This window comes from Anopheles ziemanni, chromosome 2 (assembly GCF_943734765.1).
Source record: "Anopheles ziemanni chromosome 2, idAnoZiCoDA_A2_x.2, whole genome shotgun sequence".
Classification (NCBI taxonomy): domain Eukaryota; kingdom Metazoa; phylum Arthropoda; class Insecta; order Diptera; family Culicidae; genus Anopheles; species Anopheles ziemanni.
This window is the reverse complement of record NC_080705.1, coordinates 75,103,006-75,124,801: the sequence shown is the minus strand read 5'-3', so window position 1 is coordinate 75,124,801 and position 21,796 is coordinate 75,103,006. Positions and strand designations below refer to the sequence as shown.

Genomic DNA, 21,796 nt, shown 5'->3' with positions numbered 1-21,796 from the left:
CGGAGGTGGCACACAATGCTTTAATCCAGCTTTCGTTACCTTATTTTCCCTTAAATCATACCTTTCCGGGGATTGGGAACCGTGCTTTGCCGAGGGGAAAACACACACCCACAGCGGTGCCAAAATCCCTGCGAACTATGGCAGGGACCGCATAGAGCAATGTGTTCGCGTTTTCTGCAAACAAAGAATGGGCTCCGCACGAGCACATGCGCACAGTTGTGCGTGCGCGGTCGTACGCAGGCAATTCAAATAATTCAACCGTTGAGCAGGCTTTCGTTGTTTGTTGTACAGGGATCTTTTTTTTTTCATAACGTTTTCCAGCAGAGCCGACTGAAAATAGCACGCGCATCAAATAAGAGGAAGATTCGAAACTTTAAACGCAAACGAACCTCGGAATTGGGGGGTTTTTTGCTGCGCCACACAAAATGTACCCCGAGGGTCGCAAAGGGAATAGGCTGAGGACCAACCCTCGCATGTAGCTCGCCTAGACTGTTTGCCCAAGAATGGTACAGCGTGGGTGCGCGAAGCAAGGGAGAGAGAGAGAGAAAGAGGAGTGCCGAGGTAGGGAGAGTAGCGTGTGGTCGAATTGTGCCGGAGGCTGCGGTTTGCGTTTACTTGTTGCTTATAAGCAGAAGCCACCGGAGCCCGGGAAGAAGCCGAGGCAAAATGTGGTATCTATTAGCAGGATTTGAGCAGCACCGTTTTTGCAGCATCGAATCACTTTTCCGTTGAAGGCACGCACCATCTTCCCACCCCTCCCGCCACCCATCCCACCGTACGCCTCAGTCAACAAGGTAAGTTCGAAACGTGTTGCCGTTTTCCGCCGCCCCCCCGGGGAGCTCCAGGGTTTTTGTGGTTAGGGTTATATGGTTGGAACGGGAGAGGGGAGGGGGTAGAGCCGGGGACCAATTGCGCATAAAGCCATCGCCACCAGGTTTTGCGTCGGAGGCAAAACTCTCGGAAACTGGGAGTTTTAATTATATATTAGAGCGCCGAAGAAGTATTCAACAAGCATCAAGGGAAAATCAAACGAAACGAAACCAAATACACAAACACACACACCCACTCATAGCCATACAAACACAGACACACACACACATAAGCACGCACGTAGAAAATCGTACGGGAAGGACAATGGTACAGCAAAAACGTTCAAAGTATCGTTTCCGTTTCGTTTTGCATCGCCATTTCTTTCTTCCGAGCCAACTCCAAGTTGGAGCCTGCAGGAAAAAGCGTGGAGGGTATTTTCCAATTTTTATTTTGTTTTTGTTGCTGCTCTCACCTAACCTGACGGCTCTAAAAGCCAATAGAGAAAGAGAGTATCATTGCGAAATAGATACGCCCTAGCTGGAAATTAAAATATAAATAATAAATTCATTGCCGCCCCTAACCCTCGCACCACACCCCCACCAATCCCGGGTCGGTTTTGCTGGCGTTGGAAACTGCCAAACGTTGGCACTGTTGGCACCATGAACTCTAGCTCTAGCGTTCGTTCAAATCCATTTCCCCGAGCCCGAGCTGCCGCTGCAGCTGATGGTGGTGGTGGTGAGGGTGGTGGTCATGGTCGATTATACGGCAGCCCAAGCTGCACCATCCCGAGGCTCCTGGAAAACGTTCGGCCGCGGGAGGGAGTGCATAAAGGGTGAGAGAGATAGGGAGCCGCTGGAGTACATGAAAACATTAATTTAATTCAAATAGCTTGTTGGATGTTTTATAATGACGCCCGGAGCCGCTTAATGTTTCCCGTGCACACGAGCGCCAAGAAAAACCCAGTTCCCGTGGCCCCCACGGGCTGGTTTCTTGGAGAGAGGACGTGACGATAGGACGAGGGGGATGGGGGGATTGGGGGACCGCGTAATGAACTTCGGTTGAAGTGGATAGTTTCGTCGGATGGCGGCGAACTGGATGGCGGCGGACCGATGGGGACAATGGAGATGGCGAGAGAAAATGCGGGAATTTTCAACGTGCTTAGATAGATTCTTCTTTTTTTCTTGCTTCTGCAGAACACGAAAACTTTCCGAGTTTCGTGCCGTGGTACTCTATTTCGACGCCATCGGTTCGTAGTTCCTCGCCGGTTCTTAAAACACTGCAACCTCGATAAGGTGGACTACGTAAACACGGAGTACTTGATATTGTAGGAACTTCGTGAAGTTCGGGCAATTTTCCTCCGGGGGCCCTAAGTAAGCGAACAATTTCTGTTTGTTTTATAAACCTTGATACTGCTACATTCTTATCTGCTTGGAGAAAGCTGGTTTGGATAATACTTGGTAATAAGACAGATGTTAAAAATTAGAAAAGCATCCAACTTAGCTTTTCCGATTGACGTATTAATTCCTGAACTCAATCGATTTATTGTATTAAAAATCCAATAGAACACAATTGACTGAATCGAATAATGTTTGAAATAATTTTAGGAAACGTTGGAACTCACACGTTGGATGTTAAAAAATAAATTAGATGGAGTTTTAACGAGAATGTTTTCAACTGAATAACTTAATTGTTGATTACGTTTGCAATATTTTTTTTCGAATTAGTGAGATAGAAATAAATGAATACCTGGTTAATAAGAGGAACATTCGAGCTACCTGGAATTTTATCATCCATGTGGCTTTTAAGTAAATAAATAAATTGAGGGTAAAATATCTTCCCATAATTTGCAATGAATTTTAATATAAGAGAAAAAATAATATGATAAACGGAATAGATCACATCGTCTTGGGTTTGGTAGTATAAGCGAGAAACCTGATAAATTAGAAAAAAAGAACATGTCATTTGGAACTTTTCGGTTATATGTGTTAGTGTATGTGTGTTCCCTTTAGCCTGTTCCCATTCGCAAAAAGCAAGATGCCTTGTGTTCTGCGGATGTCGCCAATAGGATACTCCCAGAAGCGACACCGTACGATTGGGTGGCGCTTTAAAGAAAGTAGAATAAAGTGCCGAAAACTGCGTCACTCGGGGGATCGTGTTTCGGTTATGACGCTTTTTTTCTCGGGTTTTAACTTTCCAGTGGCAGTTTTGCACCAAACGCCTCGCTCGGGCTGCGTTCTGCTGCTGCATTTCGGGTTCGAATTAGGCCACACCGTCATTTGCCAACCCATTCGGGCCCATTTCGAGCGTGGCGAAAAGTAGTGCCCTGGGGAGGGGTGGGGTGATGCATGGCGACAAGGACGAAAGGGGATGGCAACGGTGCGGTTGCACAAATACAACGGCACCATCTGGCAACGGTTGCAAAAACAGAGAACAGCGGTGAGAACGGGGAGCAACGGGGAAACGGTGGGTGAGCGAAGGGCGACATGCTTGCCCGATGCGAAAAACCCTTGCCAGCATGCCTATCTTTTAACCCTGCCCTCCCTTTTCACCTCTCCCCACCACACTTGGGTCGAAGGCACGGTTGGCTACAGATCAAATTAAACGAAAACATATAAACACACCAACCGGACCGTACGCATACCGATGCGGGCGCATGGCATAAACCCGGCAACCACCCCTCTCTCCTACTCCTCCCTCCACAAAGGGAGGTGTGTTGACGTTGGAACTGTCACCAACCAAGCGGAGACCGAGAAACAGACAGCGAGAGAGAAAGGGAGAAAGAATGCTCCGAAGCAGTCCTGGACACTGGCCGGATGCAGCCAAACTTTGCCGGACAACGGGATGAAGTTTGCCGTTGGGTTTAGGACCGGGATCTGGCAGATCGCCCGAGGACGTTCGGTCCGATGCCGCCCGGAGGCGTTTGCTGTTTGGATAGCAAATCATAAAGAAAATCGAAAATAACAGCAAAACCGTTACTACAAACAGTCAAATTCATCCCCGGCCGCCTCAGGGGGTCACGGCGTATGGAAAGGCGTTCCATCGAGCACTTTTCTAAACAGTAAAACAACCCAACAGTTTTTAACAATCGGATTCTATGATCGCTTTTCCAGCGATAGAATATACAAATTAAAAACAACAAAACTACTAGAATATTAAATGAAACTGAGGTATTGCATATCGGTGGGTTTTCTAATAATGTAAAAGACAGGATGCTCTACATAAATATGCGACTTAGTTGACAATAGAACATAAAGATTTTCAAACGAAAACTCTATGATATATGTTTAACTTACAGCAGAATAAGTATTTCTTGAAAAGCAAATTAAAAATTATGAGCACATATTTCGACACATTATTCCACATGAGTCTTAGTAAACAGAAATAAGCCTCCTCTTTCATTTACCATAGAGGTAGGATTTAGAATAAAAGAATTATGGTGACCAACCAACGGAGCTTGTTAAATAGCCTATCTGCAAAAACAAAAAAAAAACAAAAAATCGTTAAATAATACTCTAAGTAAATTACAATAAATGTTTTCGCTGTAGAATTGTTAAATATACTTTGGTCTGTATAAACTTCAAATCTATAGTTTGGGAAAGGAATGCCTATGACCAAACATGACCATAAACGTGGAGCAGCAGAACAAGGATCAACCTTCCTCTTGAAGGAACATTAATATACGTGCACTTTCAGCTTAGCGATTGGTCTTTCGTTCAGTTCAATACATTCGATTCAAAATTGAAACTAATGGTTCTGGAGTTTTGTTTTCCAGTTTTCTGTACGTTGATTTTCGACAGTTTTAATTTGACTATTATTGGTGCGTAAAAAGAGATCTGCGCGTTCCTAATCTTGCGAACGCGTCCATTCATATTGCTTTCCTGCATCCAAAAGATTTTATACCACCCCATCCAATCCACCCAGAAACCAAATGCGGACCCATGTGAAAGTGAGCAGTTTGGGGATTTTATCGCACTGGAAAAAAGGTACAAAAAACCGCTCTCTCTCTCTCTCCAGCGAACGAGTGTGTATGTTGTGTTTTTATCTTTTAACTAGCACGGCGGAAACGGCGGATGATGAAGGAAGAATAATTTATAAATATTCCACGGCAAACGCACGGCCACCGTTTTCGCGAGGTGGGCGCGACGAGCGATTTCTTTCTTCCATTTTTGGGTGGCCATTTGGGTTGGTTTTCCGTATTTTTTTTTTTTTGTTTGTTCTTTTATTTATTTTGATGAGCACACTGGAAACACGTTCCCCGGGCCGCTGCCATTTTCCCAAATTCTCTTCCCCCAAAAAACGAGAAAAAAAACGATCCCCCCAAAACCATTCCCCGGGACGGTGGAAAAGCGAGGCGGTATAGAATCTGCCTGACGGGTATATTCGTTCCTGTGTCGTGGAAAAACAAAAAAAAAACAAATGAAAAGCAGGCCAAGAACACCGAATACCGAGCAGCGAACCGAACGAAGCGAAGCACGGGAAAACAACATTTCCCACCGGCGGAAAAGCGGCGATGGCAGGCCTTTGTTCTTTGTCTCGTCCGAAGCGTCGACGTTGAGGAAGGAGCATGGAGGCGCAAGGTGTGCGTTGCGGTTGTTTGTGTACGCGTGCGTTCTGGTGGGAGGCGAGCGTGTGCGGCTATAAGCGTGTCCTTTTTCCCGCACCACATCCCCAGCAGGGTGGGCGGGATGGAAGGGAGAAGAGAGGGGATGAGTTTTCCGTTAGCTGCTTGCTTGCTTGCTTGCTTGCTTTACTGCCGGCACTCGGTGTTCCCTATCGGGTGTTCTACAACGACAGGACGACGAGGATTGCTGTGGAATTTCAGTTCGTCCCACTTTCCATGCCACTCGCTTTTCCTCTTTTCCGCGTCCCGTCCCTCCCCGGCTCCACAGGTTTTCCCGTTTTCCACCCTGCGAAACCGGGAAAAAGTGCTCCCGACTCCCGGAACGTCGTCGTCCTGTGCGACGACCGGTGTACCACTGCGCTCTCACAACCCCAGACACAATCAATAACACGCGCGTCACGCACACTACGGCAATGAATGTACTTAACAACACGCTCACGCACACCCATCCAGCGACGAGCTGGTGCTGTGAATGGAATTGCCCCACGGCGAGTCGGTTGATAGTTGAACGGCAGCAAGGATACATCGCTGGTTCGTCCCGGACTCGGGTTCGGGGTTCCATGGATGCCAAAAGGGAGCATGCGCCATTGTGGCCAGGCACGGATCGCGGATTTCGCTGGCCGCCGAGGCCAGGGACCGCAGTTCTGGCATGAAGGGAACGACAAAAAAAGGAAACCCTCCTCCCCCCCTTACACACACACACGAAGCGAAAAATTGGCGAACTCGACGGCGACGACGAGACCGTTCGTGCCTTTTGTCTGCTCCGGCCTGGCACGAGCCGTTCAGTTAGAGCTGTGTCGCCTTACGGTTAGTACGATTTAGTTAGGATCCTTGTGCTTTTGGCTATTGTATATGGTATAGTTCCTGTACGTTTGATTGCAAAGTTCTACTCAATTATTCTCCATCTTTTGTGTTCTTTCTTTTGCGGGGAGGGAGTTTTCAAAAGTTCAAAAGTTATTTGTTGCTAGCGTCCTGCAAAGTGCCTTTTTTTTCGTCGAAATTTCCGCACCATCGCAGAAGCTGCAAAGCAAAATCGCACTAAGCAAACCTTGCCCATACACACAGACACATACACATTTACTCCATTACGCACACATTCATTCGGAGGAAGGCATATCCTGGGGAAACGAAATGAAAAGGCACACGCCGTTATACCGTTAAGTCGTTGAAAAGTGGACAAACTCGTTGCTGGAAGATAAAAGTGGAAGCTCTGGAAGTGGTTCGTTCATCCGTAAACAATAGAAGACAAGTGAGGTTTTTTTTTTGGCTGCAGATAAACCAAAAATTGATGGAAAAAAGCCAACAGAATTCGAACTTCGGGGGTTTTGGATGGCGAAACCCAAATACCAAAGTGAAACCCCGGTGATCCTGCAGGAGTTCGCGTGTTTGCCAAAGTCGTTCGTATGTGTGGTGGTCGGGCAAAATGTGGCTTATAGCAAGAGAAGCTAAGTTCACCTCGGGTGGAGAAAATTTCACAGTGTTCTGCGTGCTGAACCGTGCCGTGTGCCATTGTCGTTATCCGGGGGTCTGTTAATGGATGAAAAGCTCGCTGGAAAATGCCGCAGCAAAACGTCGCACACGAGACTGCCTCCTTCTTGTGTCTCTTCACCCCTTCCACCTGAGTTTCGCTGAGGGGTAGGAAAAATGAGTACAAATGAAAAAGCCAGCAGGCTCGAGGAACGTGAACAGGAACACACGGGCCTCTGTGGTCCGGAGTTTTCATGAATTTTAATTTATGCTGATGAGAACCGCGAAACAAACCGTGTGTGTGTGTATGTGTGTATGTGTGTGCCGTGACCCCATGGGACTGCCCTCCAGCAAAAGGGGGATTTGCGGACTCGCGATGGGGAAAGATTATCGGTCACTGAAGGGCCGCAACTCCCAAACGGCTGGCCGGAGCCAGCGCCGAGTCGTACGCCAACAAAAAGGGAACAAAGGACTATTTGGGCCGAACGAAAAAAAAAGTACACGAACCGAATGGAGTCGACCCGTCCCCGGTACGCGTGTGTGGGGCGACCAATTTCGCGCAGACACACTCAACACACACACACACGCAGACATGCCCAAATGCAAAGGATACTCAGCTAGGGCGACAACTGCATGGTCTGCAGCAAAATGGAAAATAATAAAAACGTCACACTGACACTACCATTCCATGCCGTAGACACCATTGATGTCGAGCTCTCCTAGCTGAAAGCTCCTGTTTCCATTTGCTTTGCTTTCTCTCTTTCTCACGCACGCTATGTCTCTTTTATCCATTCCTCTCGAGACGGGTCGATCGTCCTTTTTATTCGTGCTCTTTCGCGCATTAGAGTTGGATGCTGATGCTTCTATTTTGCCTCTCGTTTAATCTCATTCTCGCCCGGCCCGCCGAATGCTGCCTAGTAGGAACTTTTTCTCAACGACTGTCTGTCGTCGGTAGTAGTCGTCGTGTGCCGCGTTCGCGAAGTGTACGTTCCGGTTCTGGCGTTTAGTTCAGTCGGTGCAGAGCTAGAGTCGAGAGTAGCGCGGTGACGTCCTGCAGGCACGGTATCAAAGAACAAAGAACAGTGTTCCCCGGCACTTAGTGTACAGGAGAATTTGCGTGCGCGCACGCGTGTGTGTGTGCGATTGTGGTTCTTTGTGTGAACACAGGTTCTAGGATCCCTAAGATCGTGTAAGCATCGGAAGCTGCGGAGTGTTTTGTGTTGTTTCACCAGCAAGAATCCATTAACCTGGTCGTCAGGACAACGGGATCATAATCGACGGGAGTTGTCAAAAAAAGGGACACGAGCGAACGAACGAGCTAACCATTGGCGCACAATAGTCAGCGTCTGTGTGTGCTGACGTACGTTCCATTAGGACAAACCGAATAGACACATTATATACATAAGCTTCAAAGTACATATACCTACATTGCAATTTATATATCCACATACGCAGACCGCAGTGTTTGACAGGGAATTTGTTTTCTATCGTTTTTCCTCAGTGTTAGATTGAGCATTCATGACGACGCGGTGTTGCTAAACACGCAAGCCAACTAGACCGACACAGACACAGACGTTGCAAAACAATATAGAGAAACTGAACGGACATCAGAGGAAGCGTTGGAATACTGCAGATTAAGAGCAGAACAAACTATACACCCAGAGGACCACAACCTATTGCGTAGTTGTTTTTTATTGAAACTTTTACACCAACTCTACTGAGACGCGCAAAGCAACCAAAACGGGATACCCGTTGTGCAAGCGTAGTACAAACGCTACAGCGAAACGCAACCCAAAGCGAGCCAAACGAATACATTCGACTGCAGCATCCAGCAGCAGCAGCAGCAGCGGCACATCGGCTCGTGCATCGTCACCGATCGATCCTCGACGCGCACGAAAGGCGAAGAGATTTCAGTGCTGGGGTACCGCTACGTACAGCCTGCAGGAGGCACCATGCTGGCCATGTCGACGCTGATGATGCCGGCACCGACGATGGCGCTCGGTGCGCCACAGCTCGCGGTCGGCCCGCACCAGAAGCCGCCGGAAGCGAAACTGCTCGCGATCCACCCGGCACACACGCAAACGCAAACAACTCCCCAGCATCAGCTGCAGGCGCAACAGCAGCAGCAGCAGCAGCAGCAAGCGCAACAGCAGCAGCAACAGCATCAGCAACAACTGCAGCAGATGTCTGCCATCAAGCAAGGTAAGTGCCATCGCTGCACGGTCTCAGTGCTTGGACACATGGAGAGTGGGTATTATTTTATTTTTCGTTAGTTGCAGCGAAAATGTGATGACAAAAATTACCTAAACCCTCCAAAATTTACTTAGTAAGAAACACTGTATGTACGAGTGCTGACAATAAAGTAAGGTCTCCAATTTTTTTTTTCCAATTACTACCTCACCTTTGTATGTAACCGATCATAAATGATAATCATGAAATGTTCACATTTGTGCATTGCAAAATATTTTTGTACGCTACAAATACGTTATATTTGGTATATATTAAACTTCACTATTGTAATAGCAGATTGTGTTTGAATAACATACCTTTAATTAGCTTGGAGTTTGTCAAATGTTAATTACCTTTATTTCCTAACGGGCGCCCAATAGAGGAATTTAATTTGATACACAAACTAGATGTTTTCAGAACTCGGATCAAATTTCGAAGTTCTCATCGTGGTGTTAAACAGATATTGAAATACACTATTCGTTTTCATACTCTTGTGTAAGGAATGAAAAACAACTAACACTATTTTCAATTGAATAACTTTTATGTCCTAAGGTATTATTAGTAAAGTTATTAAATTATTTCGAAGTTTAGATTTGCAATAAGCAATTTACCCTTGTTTCAAGCAACATTTACTTCTGTTTGTTTTAACACTAGACATTAATTACCATGTGTATGGTTCCCTGTTCCTCCGATACTGTTCGTACGACTCTTCATATACGCTCCATAAAATGCGGTGTACGCAAAGCTTAATGTTTCGGTAAATAAACTTACACTTTATTTATGCATCCATCACCGAAGGGGCCCGGCGGTGATGGTTTTTTTTTTGGTTTTGCTTCACCGTTCTAGTGAGGGATACGCATTGCAGTATTTACAGCCGATAAACCTATGTACATCGTGCAGTCGCGTCGTGTCGCCCGTTCGGCGGCAAATGTCCGTCCATTGCCGCCAGCATGACCGATCTTCCGGCGTGCGCGCGACCTCCGGGAGGTTGGAAAGCACATTATTATTGTCACACTTCCTCTTAGTGAGTGTTGTTGTTGTTTTGCTGTTGCTTTTAACTCCCCTTTGGTCGCTTTTTGCGTCCCCGTGCGTGTCCAGACGTGAAAGTGTGACACGCTGCGGCACCGGGGATGTCACCGTTACGTCCTTGGGGGGATTTAAACATTGCATTGCGGTGAGGCAAGATGGACGCTTGAGAGCCGATGGAATGGGCCGATAACGCTTGTATGAATATTAATTATTCTAAGCCTGGTCTGTGCAACAGGTGTGGTGTATGCTTTCTAGTAAATTACATTTGCTGTTCCAATAACCAGGTCGAATAGGATAAAGGGCTATAAGAATAAGGCTGCAAGATGTTGATATACTCTTAGGTTAGACCTGGTGATTGGTAATTAAATAAATTACGATGGAATTGAAAAAAATCTATCGACTTTTTAAATTGTCGTTGCAAACCAAACGACTAGTTTCATGTCCATGGACTAAGGTCAACATCTTAAATATTGGTAATTGCCAAGTGCTATAAACATTGATAAAATAATAAATTTAGATAATTGAATTGAATTAATAGCTACTTACCGACATGCGATTATTTTAATTGTGACAACGTTGAACAATCACAATTGGAACAGGTTTTGAAAATCGGAAAAACATTTAAGATTGCATTTGTTCATAGTAACACTAATATTTGGGTATTTAAGCGAACATCGTATCACATTTTGTGTTCATTTAAAATAAGATACTAATATTTAATTTTATTTTTAACTTTTACTCTAACCCTCTTTCCGCCAGAGCACTATCATATATTCGTCGGTGATCTGAGCCCTGAAATCGAAACTCAAACACTGAAGGAAGCATTCGCACCGTTCGGGGACATATCGTAAGTATGCACGCCTGGTCCTTAGCAAGAGGGCCCCCCTGTTAGAACAAGGCACGAGCAAATTGAATTCGTCTTTTGAATCATTTAGCGTGAATGTTAGGTTAGGCGTTTTCTCTTTTTAATTTTTCTCTTAAATTAACCATTCCCACCTCGGTGCCACAGTGTCGATGTACACGCGGGAAAATGAGTCTTGCCGGGTCGTACTGGGACCCCTAGGCTAGGTGTGTGCGGGTCGGTACTGGCCCGCGGGAGAGCAGGAGGAAAGGCTCGGTTTTCCCCACATTGTTGGATGGTTGGCCGATGCATGCAGGGTTTGGCCCTGCTGCTGGTGGTTTTGTTTGTTTTGTTTTTTCTCGCACATTACCTCTAATAGATGCGCCTCTCTTTTTTACTTGTACATGAGTATAGTTTTCTTTTTTCGCTTTGGATATTCAACATACCTACTTACCTAATATGTACCGTGTACCATTTTCGCTTCCAACTTCATTAGTCTTTTATCTCACCCTTTTCCTCCTCCACTCGGGAGATGTACACGTTCCAGCTCTTCTTTTTTTCAAACCTTACTCCGTGTTCTAGCTTCGTAAATATTATCTATATATACAAATATATATTTATATATATATAAACATATATATAAATACATCCAATCCGTAGGCATTAGGCGTTTTGTTCATTGTACTCATTGTTTGTTTTTTTTACAACTAATAATCAACAACAATTTACCATATTTATAAACATATTAAAAATATATAACAAGCTTTCTTCCTCGTTGTACTCGTCGTGCTGTTCGATGGTTTTTTTTTATCTAGGCAATATACTCGCAGGGCTAAGAATGTACGGGTTTGATGCTGGAGTGCGGCTTTGGCCTAGCCATACTTTAAAGCACTGCTTCCTAGAAGTGTGGTGTGTGAATTGTTAGCGAACCAAAAGAAATGCAAAACCCATCCCTCCACGCCCCATTAATATTGTAACCGTTCGAAACGAAACCATTCAGATGTGTAATAGCGTTTACTACTCTCTATGTCGTTATGTTTTATCGTTTTTGATGTAAAATATGTTTGAATGTGGTTTTCTTTACTTTCGTGCTGAATCCCATTTCCTTTTCCATTTTGTTCGATATATCGACAAACAGATACTAGCGTACGGTTGACTTGTTTCTCAAATTCGCTCCCCCTTCGTTTTCCGTTTGAGTTCCGTTTTCTGTTTCTAGTGTGCAAATTAGTACATTGAAAACCTTACCCTTCCGCCCACCCCGCATATGTATTCATTTACTACTAGACAGCTTTCACTGTTGTTCCAGTATACCCGCATACCATTAAATCAGCCGTAATGTCTCGTATTAGCGATTTAGGCAATTTAATTCCTCCTCCGTGTAGCTGTACTAGCTCCACTCACTACCAGTGTAAAGCCGTTGAATTGATCCAAAACTGGGTTTGCCATAAAGCGTGCGCGGAGCAAAACCTGCGGCTAAACGTGACGCCACGGCAATTATGTTGTTTTTTTGTTAACGCTCAGTACCGTTAACGTCATACATTTGGCTTTTTGACACGCTTGTTCTGCTACACAACGATGGTGCAGAAAGGAATGGCAACTTTTCCTGGCGATAAGCATCCATTAGTGACTGTTTCATGCCTAAACCCGGTAGTTATTGTAGATTGTCGATGAGAAATCTCTCTCTTACATACAATTCATAAAACGTAACCGATGATCTGACGGAAGCCACGTACCAAAGCTTCGCTACTACAATGGAAGTATGGAGCACTTTCTACCCATAGCTCATGCCCCAAACCGAAGCAAACAAACATAAGAAAGGAGTTTATCAGGCAACACATAGGCATTGATAGTTGTGTTCTTCTAACCTACGGATTTTTTGAAAAGCGAAAAGAAAGCGGCCTGCGAAACATATTTGCCAACTCGAGCCTTAACTTTACTCGCGCCCATAAAAACAAAAAAAAAAACTTCCCACACATGTGTTTGCATAATTAACCAAAACCCCCTTTTTTATAGCGATTGTCGCGTTGTTAGGGACCCTCAAACATTAAAATCAAAAGGATACGGATTTGTTTCATTCGTTAAGAAAACGGTAAGTAATGTTTTATTTTATTAAAAACAACAACAACAACAAAACCAAAAAAATCCCCCCAAAACGAACGTAATAATGTCGAGTGAAACTATAGAGCAGTAGAAACTAAAGAGTCAAACAAACCCCATTATTCGATGAACAATCGGAAAGCAAAGTAGATAAAGCTTGGAAAGGGTTCTTTCTCTTGTTAAAAACAAAACTTGTTGAGGGAGATTTAAAAGAAAAGACACCCACACAGATTTTCAGTGACAAACAAACAAACAATCAGTCAAAATATACAGCAACCGAGTTGAACGCTAGGCAGAGAACGTAAGCCAACGATAACGTGTCACCTCTCGAAGACGCAAAACACAAAACAGCAAAAAAAAATTGAAAAAATAAAACCCCTTCGCTTGACTGGAACGTAAAAAGTTAAAAACAACAACCCACCACTACTAACAATTCTAGGAAGCGGAAAATGCAATTGCGGCTATGAATGGGCAATGGCTTGGTTCGAGGAGTATTCGAACTAATTGGGCAACTAGGAAACCGCCGGCTAGCAAGAACGAAAGTAAGTATCTCGAACGGCTCGTTGAGAAACCGAACTGCATTCTGTTTTTAGTACGTAAGCTAATCCAACAGTCCAGCACAGGAAGTGCCACGTGCCGCCTGGAAGTTATAATTTGTTTCATGTTTTGTTTTGTGGTCCCCTGTACTCGCGGATAGAGACGCCTTCAAACAAAAACGGATCGATTAGGTTTCGGTTTTGGTTAAAATAAATGAAAAGGAAAAAGGAAAACACGCGCGGCATGTAATAACTCAAACGATACACCAAAAAGTAGTTTTACGATTACGGAAGTACACGGTGACAACGGAAGCGATCATTACGGAACTATTTCTCGCAGTAGGATGTAGAGCGTAAACTAACAGCATCCAATACACACCTTCCCTAAAACGTACAAGCTCTTGAGCCCTAACAAGTATGACAGCATTAGAATCGACATTTAGGAAGAATGAATAGTCAGTTAGTATGTTTACATTTTTTGAACACACTGCAAAATACACACAATCTCTGTTACACTTTGCGCAACTTACTATTTACTGAGAAAATACTCCGCTACTTTTCCGAGCTAGCCACGATTGAGAGTTGGGTGAATTTGGTTTTCCGTAGGGGTTACTTTCTAATCCATTGCTGAGTCTACATCATGATTTAACCTTGTTTGTTTACACAGTAATTGTATCAGTTTTGATTGTGCTCCCCGTTGTTAAGAAGAATCGACTTTCCTTTGCAAGGGGCTTTGTTACACAACAGTGTCCATTTTGGCTATAACTGTTTCTAGAGGCAATGATTATTGATAGATTGCAGCTGCACTCTTATCGAGCAAGAACGTCTTATTTTGTGTTCAAACACGATATAGACATCGCTTGATGCTAATAACTCGATGATAATGATATTGATAATGTTGATGATGATGATGATGATGATGATGATGATATTGTTGCAGATAAAGATGTTGCTTATACTGATAAATATTATCCTCTCTACCCACCCCTCTAAGAAGAAAACTAATTCTTGAATTATCTGTATAACCCACGCCTATTGCAGTAGAGCTTTAAGCTTGAATTGACCCCAACACAAACATTCACAAATAAAAAAAAACTGTAGACCTATTACCCTGCGTGCGGCCAGAAATATGCTTTATGTAAGTTCACGGTGCATGTACCGCATAAAATAAAAGTACAATTACAACTATTTCTCCCTATTCTTTTCCATATTAGTTTTACATATCGAACTTTTAAACAACTAACAACTGCGATACAGACATCTTTCACTCGCTGTATTTTTCCCTCCTTCTCTCTAAACTTTCCCTAATCATTTTTCTCATGTTCGTTTTCTTTGTTCAGTATTTCGTTTTCAACTTCTTTTTGAATGCAATTCTTTATTACTATTTTCTTTCCATTACTCATTCTCTTTCCCTCATCCTTGCGCTTCGATTTCGGTTTGTTTTTTGTATCTTGCTTTGGCTCGATTGTTTTAGCCATGTGTCGATAGTTTCTATTTATTTGTTTTCACTGCTTCTCCGTGGAGTTGATGCACTCACGAGCGGGTTTTAGCCGACACACAAACTGTCGTCCATCAATCGTTTGATTGTTGGAAACGGTTAGCTAGTTCAGGAGTAGATCGAATTTTCTACTATTCGCTGCCAAAGCATTGTATTTAAGGTAAAAGTTTTGTTTTGAAACACAATACAGGCTTTCGCATAAGATTTACAATTTTTGCTATACGTTTCTAACTCAACTTAAGAAATTAAAAAACTTAAACAGCTTCTATTTCATGAAGTTTTCTCGTAATTTCTAATGAAGTGTTAGATTTGTCCATTGGGAGAAGATTAGTTTAATTTGGTACGATACGTTTTAATGGCTCCTTAGTGTCCTTTACACTTACCACGTGTTGGTCAGTATTTCAAATGAGAAATCCTATAAAGTTTTTAAATAATTATGTGTAACGGTTGTTTCAAACGTATTCTCTTGAACGGATTTTGCTGCGTAAACAGGGTGGATAAAAATCATTGCGGTGATTAATTGACCGCAATCGGTCGTCTAAAACGGTTTTAATTGAAGCATATTTAATGATTTCTTTTTTTTGTGATGCATTGGATAGTTCACTTCATTCAAGCCTGTTCCATTTTATTACATCCTTTCATCCTTGCTCTAAACTATCAACTCTTTCTCTCTATCTCTATCGACACGTACACACACGCACACACACATACATACTCAATAACCCACGCATTCATAATGCGCATTCCAAGCACCAAAACACACTTGACACGGAAAACCAAAGAGCAGACTGCAGTGTCAAACAGTTAAGGGGACAATCTCATTGGCAGTTGCGCCTACTTGTGTACATATATTTTTCGAACTTCGAGCGATGTGTATAGCCATGTAATACTGTAAAACATACTTTTTCGATACATTTTTTTTATTCGTCAATAGTTCGATATACCAACCACAAATATGAGTGTTGTATTTTTTTTTTCCTCAATACTATTACGTACTTTGTAGATTGTTATTCGATTCGCATGCATGATCAATGTCCAATCAAATCAATCGTCGACGGTGTCTACAGGTCGCGCACGTGCGCGTGCACGTGGCCTATATCTACTACGCTTTCGAAACGACCCGACTAACACCACCACGCGAAGCAGGCGGACTTCACTATTGTTTTTCTTGATGCGCTGGTTTTCGCTGTTGTTTTTTTGTTTGTTTTTTTTTTGCGCGCTCCTTGACTTCACGAGGAAAAGCCTCCTCCCATTTCTTTTTGTTGTCGTTTGCTGATGCTAAAATGTTGCTACACCTATTGTTTGCCCTACTCTACCGGGGAAGCCGTTGTGTGGCCGATGTGCTATCGTGTTTCCTTCGGTAGTTTTCATTCAATGTGCGTGTATGTGTGTGTGTGTGTGTATGTAAGTGGGAGTGTCCTGTGCTTGTTGTACTTTGCTCCTTGGCGGGATCGCATGTCGGAGACGGCGGCATAACCACGTGTCTTCAAGCACCACGTGTGCGCTTCACCTTCCACGTTGCTCACACTTTTCCGCACCTTTCTTTGCGCGCCACAACTAGGCCGATTCTTCCGACTGACCTCTGAAGGCTGGTCGAGTGTCTGGAATCCACGCCACAAAACTGATATACGTTGATCAGCATCTTGTGGAGCGGTTGGACAGGAGCAAACCGACAAACAACTTCGCTGCAGCTAAACGGCATCACTGCTAATTGGCATCAATCAAAGTGCGTTCCTCTGAGTGGCCTGCATCACTTTTAGACAACAACAAAAAATCGGCTACTTTGATTGCTTAGTTTCGACTCTGCGTTTGTACTAATTACCATTTCATTCCGACATGGCACGATCGGGTGCCAATGGTTCGATCGGGTACGATTTATTCAGCTTTGGCAAGGAGAACGCTTAGCATTAGCCAGAATGAACTGACTGAAACTGACCACGAAAGTTAAGCCAAAGACCAAACGAACGCGCTAACTCGAACGTATTTGGTGAAACATTTTAGCTGACCTAGTTTTTTTTTCAAACAGTATTTTTCTACCATTCTTTTTCCCCTTACATACAAGCTTATTATATATTAGTACTATATACTTCCTCAAAATTTTATAATACTCCAAATATGTATAGATTTATTTTAACATTATATATATAAATATATACTGGTCTGATATATTTATTACTGATTGATTCCAAATAAGTTACATTCAAACTCACACGCACACACACCACTCCTTGCGTCAAATGCTATTGAAAAGTAAAAAAACTACAAAACTACAACAACCGGAATCGAACACCAATCGACGCCGTGAGCGACACGCGGCACTTACGTCTGTAGTATGGCTTTCGGTGTCTTTTAGAACGTTTCTTCTTTTTTTTTAAATTACTTTCTCATATTACTTTCATTGTTCAGATAAAATATATATATATATATATATTTATATATGCTTTTGGATGTAGTGTGGATGGTGTTGTCCCGAGATTCCACCCCGCCATCGTCGATGCTGCCGCATCCGAGGTTCAGCTCGTTGGCCACCAACGTTTCCGGCATTGTAAAAATTCCAAATTTAACAGAAAAAAACCACCCTTACTCTCCCCCTCCCCCTCCCTCCCCCCGACGATACAGGTAGGTCCAACCCAACGGATGGTCTCGGGAACATCTTTCGAGACAACACTACACGCACGGCCAAAGTAAAAGCAGAGTGTGGTTTTTCTTTAAACATTCCGTTGGTAACTCGGTTTCTTTGCGTTTCTTTCTGTTTAGTGGAGCATTGTTAGTGCTACATGTTGTCTGTACCATACCATTCGTTTTGTTTTTGGTATCATCTAGCATTGGCTGCAAGGGATGCTGTGTGATTTTTACATTTTCAATCATTTTTTTTCCAATCGAATCTCAAGTACTATATTTTTCTAGCATCATGTGAGTGCCAGAATGTATTCGCACACAAATTAGAAATAATAATACACACACACACACCCATAAACGAACACGCACACAGATACATACACACACACAGACACATTCACAGAGCAGAACACACATTCGGCAGAAACTTTGCCCCACGATCGTCCCGCGCGCGGAAAATGGCTAACCAAAGTTGTCTTCTTTCCCCTTCCCGATCTACCACCCCGCCTCCCCCACCAAACCCGCAACCCCGTCCGTCCCGTTTCCATCCAATGCCTTTGCAGTCAACGCAAAACCGCTGACATTCGACGAGGTGTACAATCAAAGCAGCCCGACCAACTGCACCGTCTACTGCGGTGGCATCGGGGGCACGCTGGCCGGTGGCCTGAATGAGGACATTCTGCAGAAGACGTTCTCCCCGTTCGGCACCATCCAGGAGATACGCGTCTTCAAGGATAAGGGATACGCGTTCGTAAGGTAAGCACACAAGGAAGAACCGCGCTACTTTTGCTCACTGAAGTAAACGACTAACTTGTCCAAAGCCCTGCGCTAATCATTAAAGATCGCTCAATGTGTCCAACATTTCGAAGTGTGGTTTAGTAAAGAACTTTCAAATTATCAACATCGACAAACAAGAATAGCCTCAACAGTTAGATCTGTAAAACTTCCACAGTGAATCCTTAACCCATTCGGCAATGTTTTCTTTTGTAGATTCTCAACGAAAGAGGCCGCCACGCACGCCATCGTGGCCGTGCACAACTCGGAGATCAACTCGCAAACGGTGAAATGCTCGTGGGGCAAGGAGAGCGGCGATCCGAACAACGCTCCTTCGCTGGCCACGCAGGCCCTGAGCCAAACCGGATTCCCGTTCAACACCGCCTACGGTCAGCAGGTGGCCGGCTACTGGTATCCGCCTGCCCCGGCCTACCCGGCCACTCCGGCCCCGGCCGCCACACCGCTGCAAGGCCAGTTCCTGCAGGGAATGCAGGGCTACACCTACGGACAGTTTGCGGGCTACCAGCAAGGCTACATGGGGTAGGTGGTGTTTTCCGGTGCTCGCAGACCGACGGGAATTAATCCACCGTTTCTCTCTTTCCGCTTCGCAGCATGGGCATGCAGATTCCCGGTGCCTGGCCAGCGGTTCCGACGCAGGCCCAGCTTCCAGCCACTGCCCAGCAGATCACGGCCCAGAGCGTCGGTGGTGCGCTGCCCCAGACGGCCGGTGTCGTTGCCTACCCGATGCAGCAGTTTCAGGTGAGCCCGCCTCAGGTATAGCAAGCCTTTACTAGCATTGACTCACCGGCATGCACTTCTCACCCGTCCGCAAACGCAAACCCTCCGCAGCCGGGCTTGTTGCACCAAGCGTACGCTAAAGCTCCCTAGAATGGCACGCCTCCATGTCAAACCAGCAATAATAAACGCGGACACTTCCTTCTGCCTGTATTCGAAGCACAGTTGCAGCCTGTGGCCAGGCCCAGGTTCGGTTTAGTTTGTTTTCGCGCGAAAATGCAGTCAATTTCACTTAGGACAAGCCGCACAGTCACAAATGGCACCACTTCTCTGTCATTCTCAATCTGCCGCTTCACTTAACTTTATCCGGTTTTCGGGTGGATTGATAAAGAATTTTCCTGTGCCGTTTTTCCTATTATCATAGGTTTCTTGTGCAACGCTTATTTTCCCTTTTTTGATTAACACATTTGTATGAAATGCTACCTTTCGAAAAGATAAAGCTTATCATCCATATATATATACACTATCGTCCGGAATCTATTCCCATCCACCCCAACCATCCGTAAAAAGGAATGTACGTAGTTTGCTTTCACCACAAAAGAACAGTAAACACACGAACCAGTTCCAACACGTCAACCCAGCCAGCCAAATCAAACCATCCGACGCGTCAGCCACATCGCACTTAATCTGTTTCCATTTTCCTCCTACCTACATTTCAGTTAGCTGAAGACGAATGGTTAGCGCCAAGTCTTCTAGTGTAGCTTCCCTGATGGCCATCACTGTGCGGCTGTGTCACACAGCGTAATTAATGTGCGAGAAGGAAGTATATGAAGACTTTTATGGTTTTTGCGTTGCCCTCCCCGCAAAGTGCACGTCATATAAATTTCATCCTAACATTTTGGTTTTGGGCGCCCAGAGAAGCAAAAGAGAAGGAAAGAGCCGAGACGTGGTTCGGCTCGCGATCGCGAATGTTTACGATGGTTACCAACATCAAATTAGAAGCGCAAAGAATAAGCAAACAAAAGAAAAAAACAAACAAACGAACACAAACGAAAAAATACTATAAAAATCGAAAAAGCAAAGGAAAAAGAAAATAAAACAAAGGAACAAACTGATACAGCTATTATCAAAAAAACGGGAGAAACAGTAAAACAGAGTCAGTTGCAAGCAACCGAAGGTGAAAGTTCAGCTAGGTGGTGAAGGAAAACAATTTCTCTTGACAGCAGTGGGTAATTATAAACCAATTATACGTCAATAACTGTAGCACAAGGTAAGTGCGAGACGAGAGTAAAATGCCCCCAGAAACCCAGGTTGATTCCGTGGCACAGTGAATAACAAAAAGCACTAAATTTACTTCTGATATTTTTCATGATAGATAGTACTCATTCAATGAAAACAACAACAAAAAAAAACAAACAATACACACGCATAAAAATGACACAAGAAGAGAAGGGACAAAATAAAACAAAAAAGTCAAATGTAATTTACATAGCAAAATGGATTTTCGAAAGCCAGCCGGGGGTGGCGGCGGAAGGGAGGAAATCTTACTTCCGATCTTACCAATAAGTATGTACGACACTTACAAGCGAAAACCCGAGAGCGCGGCTTGAGTCGGGGCGAAGGGAAAACTTTGTGAAAAATAAAAATGATTCGTCCAACCAGTACTAACTAAAGGAAAATGGAACATAAGATGATCGCACTTACGTACTCTTCCGTATGATTTTCGCAGGCCGCTTCAGTTTGCGGCATTTACTACCTCCCCAGGTAGTTCCGCTTGTCCCGAAGTAGTTCCGTTTCCCGTTCCCGTTAACGCATCCTCGGTTTGTAACAGCAGGAAACTACGTTTGTAGCGGTAATCATTTCCGTAGCGCGAGCACTGTAGAGAGAAAATACATGCAAGACTGAAAGTTAGGCGGAAGCACACGGATTGGACGGTTGGGTTGTTGTTTACAGCGGACGTAGAATCCCGCACACGGATAGTCAAAACCCCGTGCTTGCTCCCACGACGACAGTTCACGGTCCTTAAGCTTATTGCAGACGGGTTCCACATCAAATACGAACAAGCTCATACGGTTTGTTTTTGGACAGAATCTACATCTGCACACCAATTGAATTTTGTTTTGTTTTGTCATATTCTTTTTGCGAAAAGAATCAACCTTTTTATCGTTACAGCTTCTATAGACCCGTTACTTATCAGTACCTTCGTTAATACCCTGATGTACGTTTATTTCGTGAACAATTTCTTACAGTAGCCAAGAAAAACAATGGAAACAGCTTATGAACCTTGGTCTCTAGTGCTCAGCTTGGTTTAGCCACCTCGCTCATTACCTAACAAGATGAGCCAATCGGAGCAACAACTGATCGCCTTGGTTACTACGATGAAATGTACACTTGACGAAGATTAGAGCATGTATGATGGTACTCGTCTGTAATGGCTGTAGTTTTTGTTATTACACAAATGGCTTAGTTTAACAAAAATCAGATTATCAACTTATACTTTCTTTGAATTCAACATGCTCTGTTCTATGCCCGACGAGCTT

The 21,796-nt window shown here is 44.1% G+C and overlaps 1 protein-coding gene across 2 annotated transcripts; it reads left to right on the top strand.

Moving 5' to 3' along the window:
* Positions 1–6,229: 6,229 nt before the first annotated feature.
* Positions 6,230–20,272, top strand: LOC131282388 (cytotoxic granule associated RNA binding protein TIA1). 2 transcript variants are annotated; one of them, XM_058311837.1, is made up of 9 exons: positions 6,230–6,297; positions 8,400–9,100; positions 10,916–11,003; positions 13,011–13,086; positions 13,534–13,636; positions 18,311–18,503; positions 18,738–19,061; positions 19,133–19,280; positions 19,976–20,272. In XM_058311837.1, exons 2-9 carry the CDS (start codon positions 8,851–8,853, stop codon positions 20,015–20,017), a joined length of 1,224 nt encoding a protein of 407 aa, XP_058167820.1. In that variant the 5' UTR covers positions 6,230–6,297; positions 8,400–8,850; the 3' UTR covers positions 20,018–20,272. The 2 variants fall into 2 exon arrangements, with proteins under 2 accessions (XP_058167820.1, XP_058167819.1); XM_058311836.1 differs by lacking the exon at positions 6,230–6,297 and adding an exon at positions 8,189–8,311.
* Positions 20,273–21,796: the final 1,524 nt, after the last annotated feature.

Coding starts and splice junctions, on each gene's coding strand:
- LOC131282388 (XM_058311837.1), top strand. CDS start 8,851: ATGCTGGCCATGTCGACGCTGATGATGCCGGCACCGACGATGGCGCTC. Junction 13,637..18,310: donor GCCGGCTAGCAAGAACGAAA/GTAAGTATCTCG, acceptor ATGCCTTTGCAG/TCAACGCAAAACCGCTGACA. Junction 18,504..18,737: donor AAGGGATACGCGTTCGTAAG/GTAAGCACACAA, acceptor TTTCTTTTGTAG/ATTCTCAACGAAAGAGGCCG.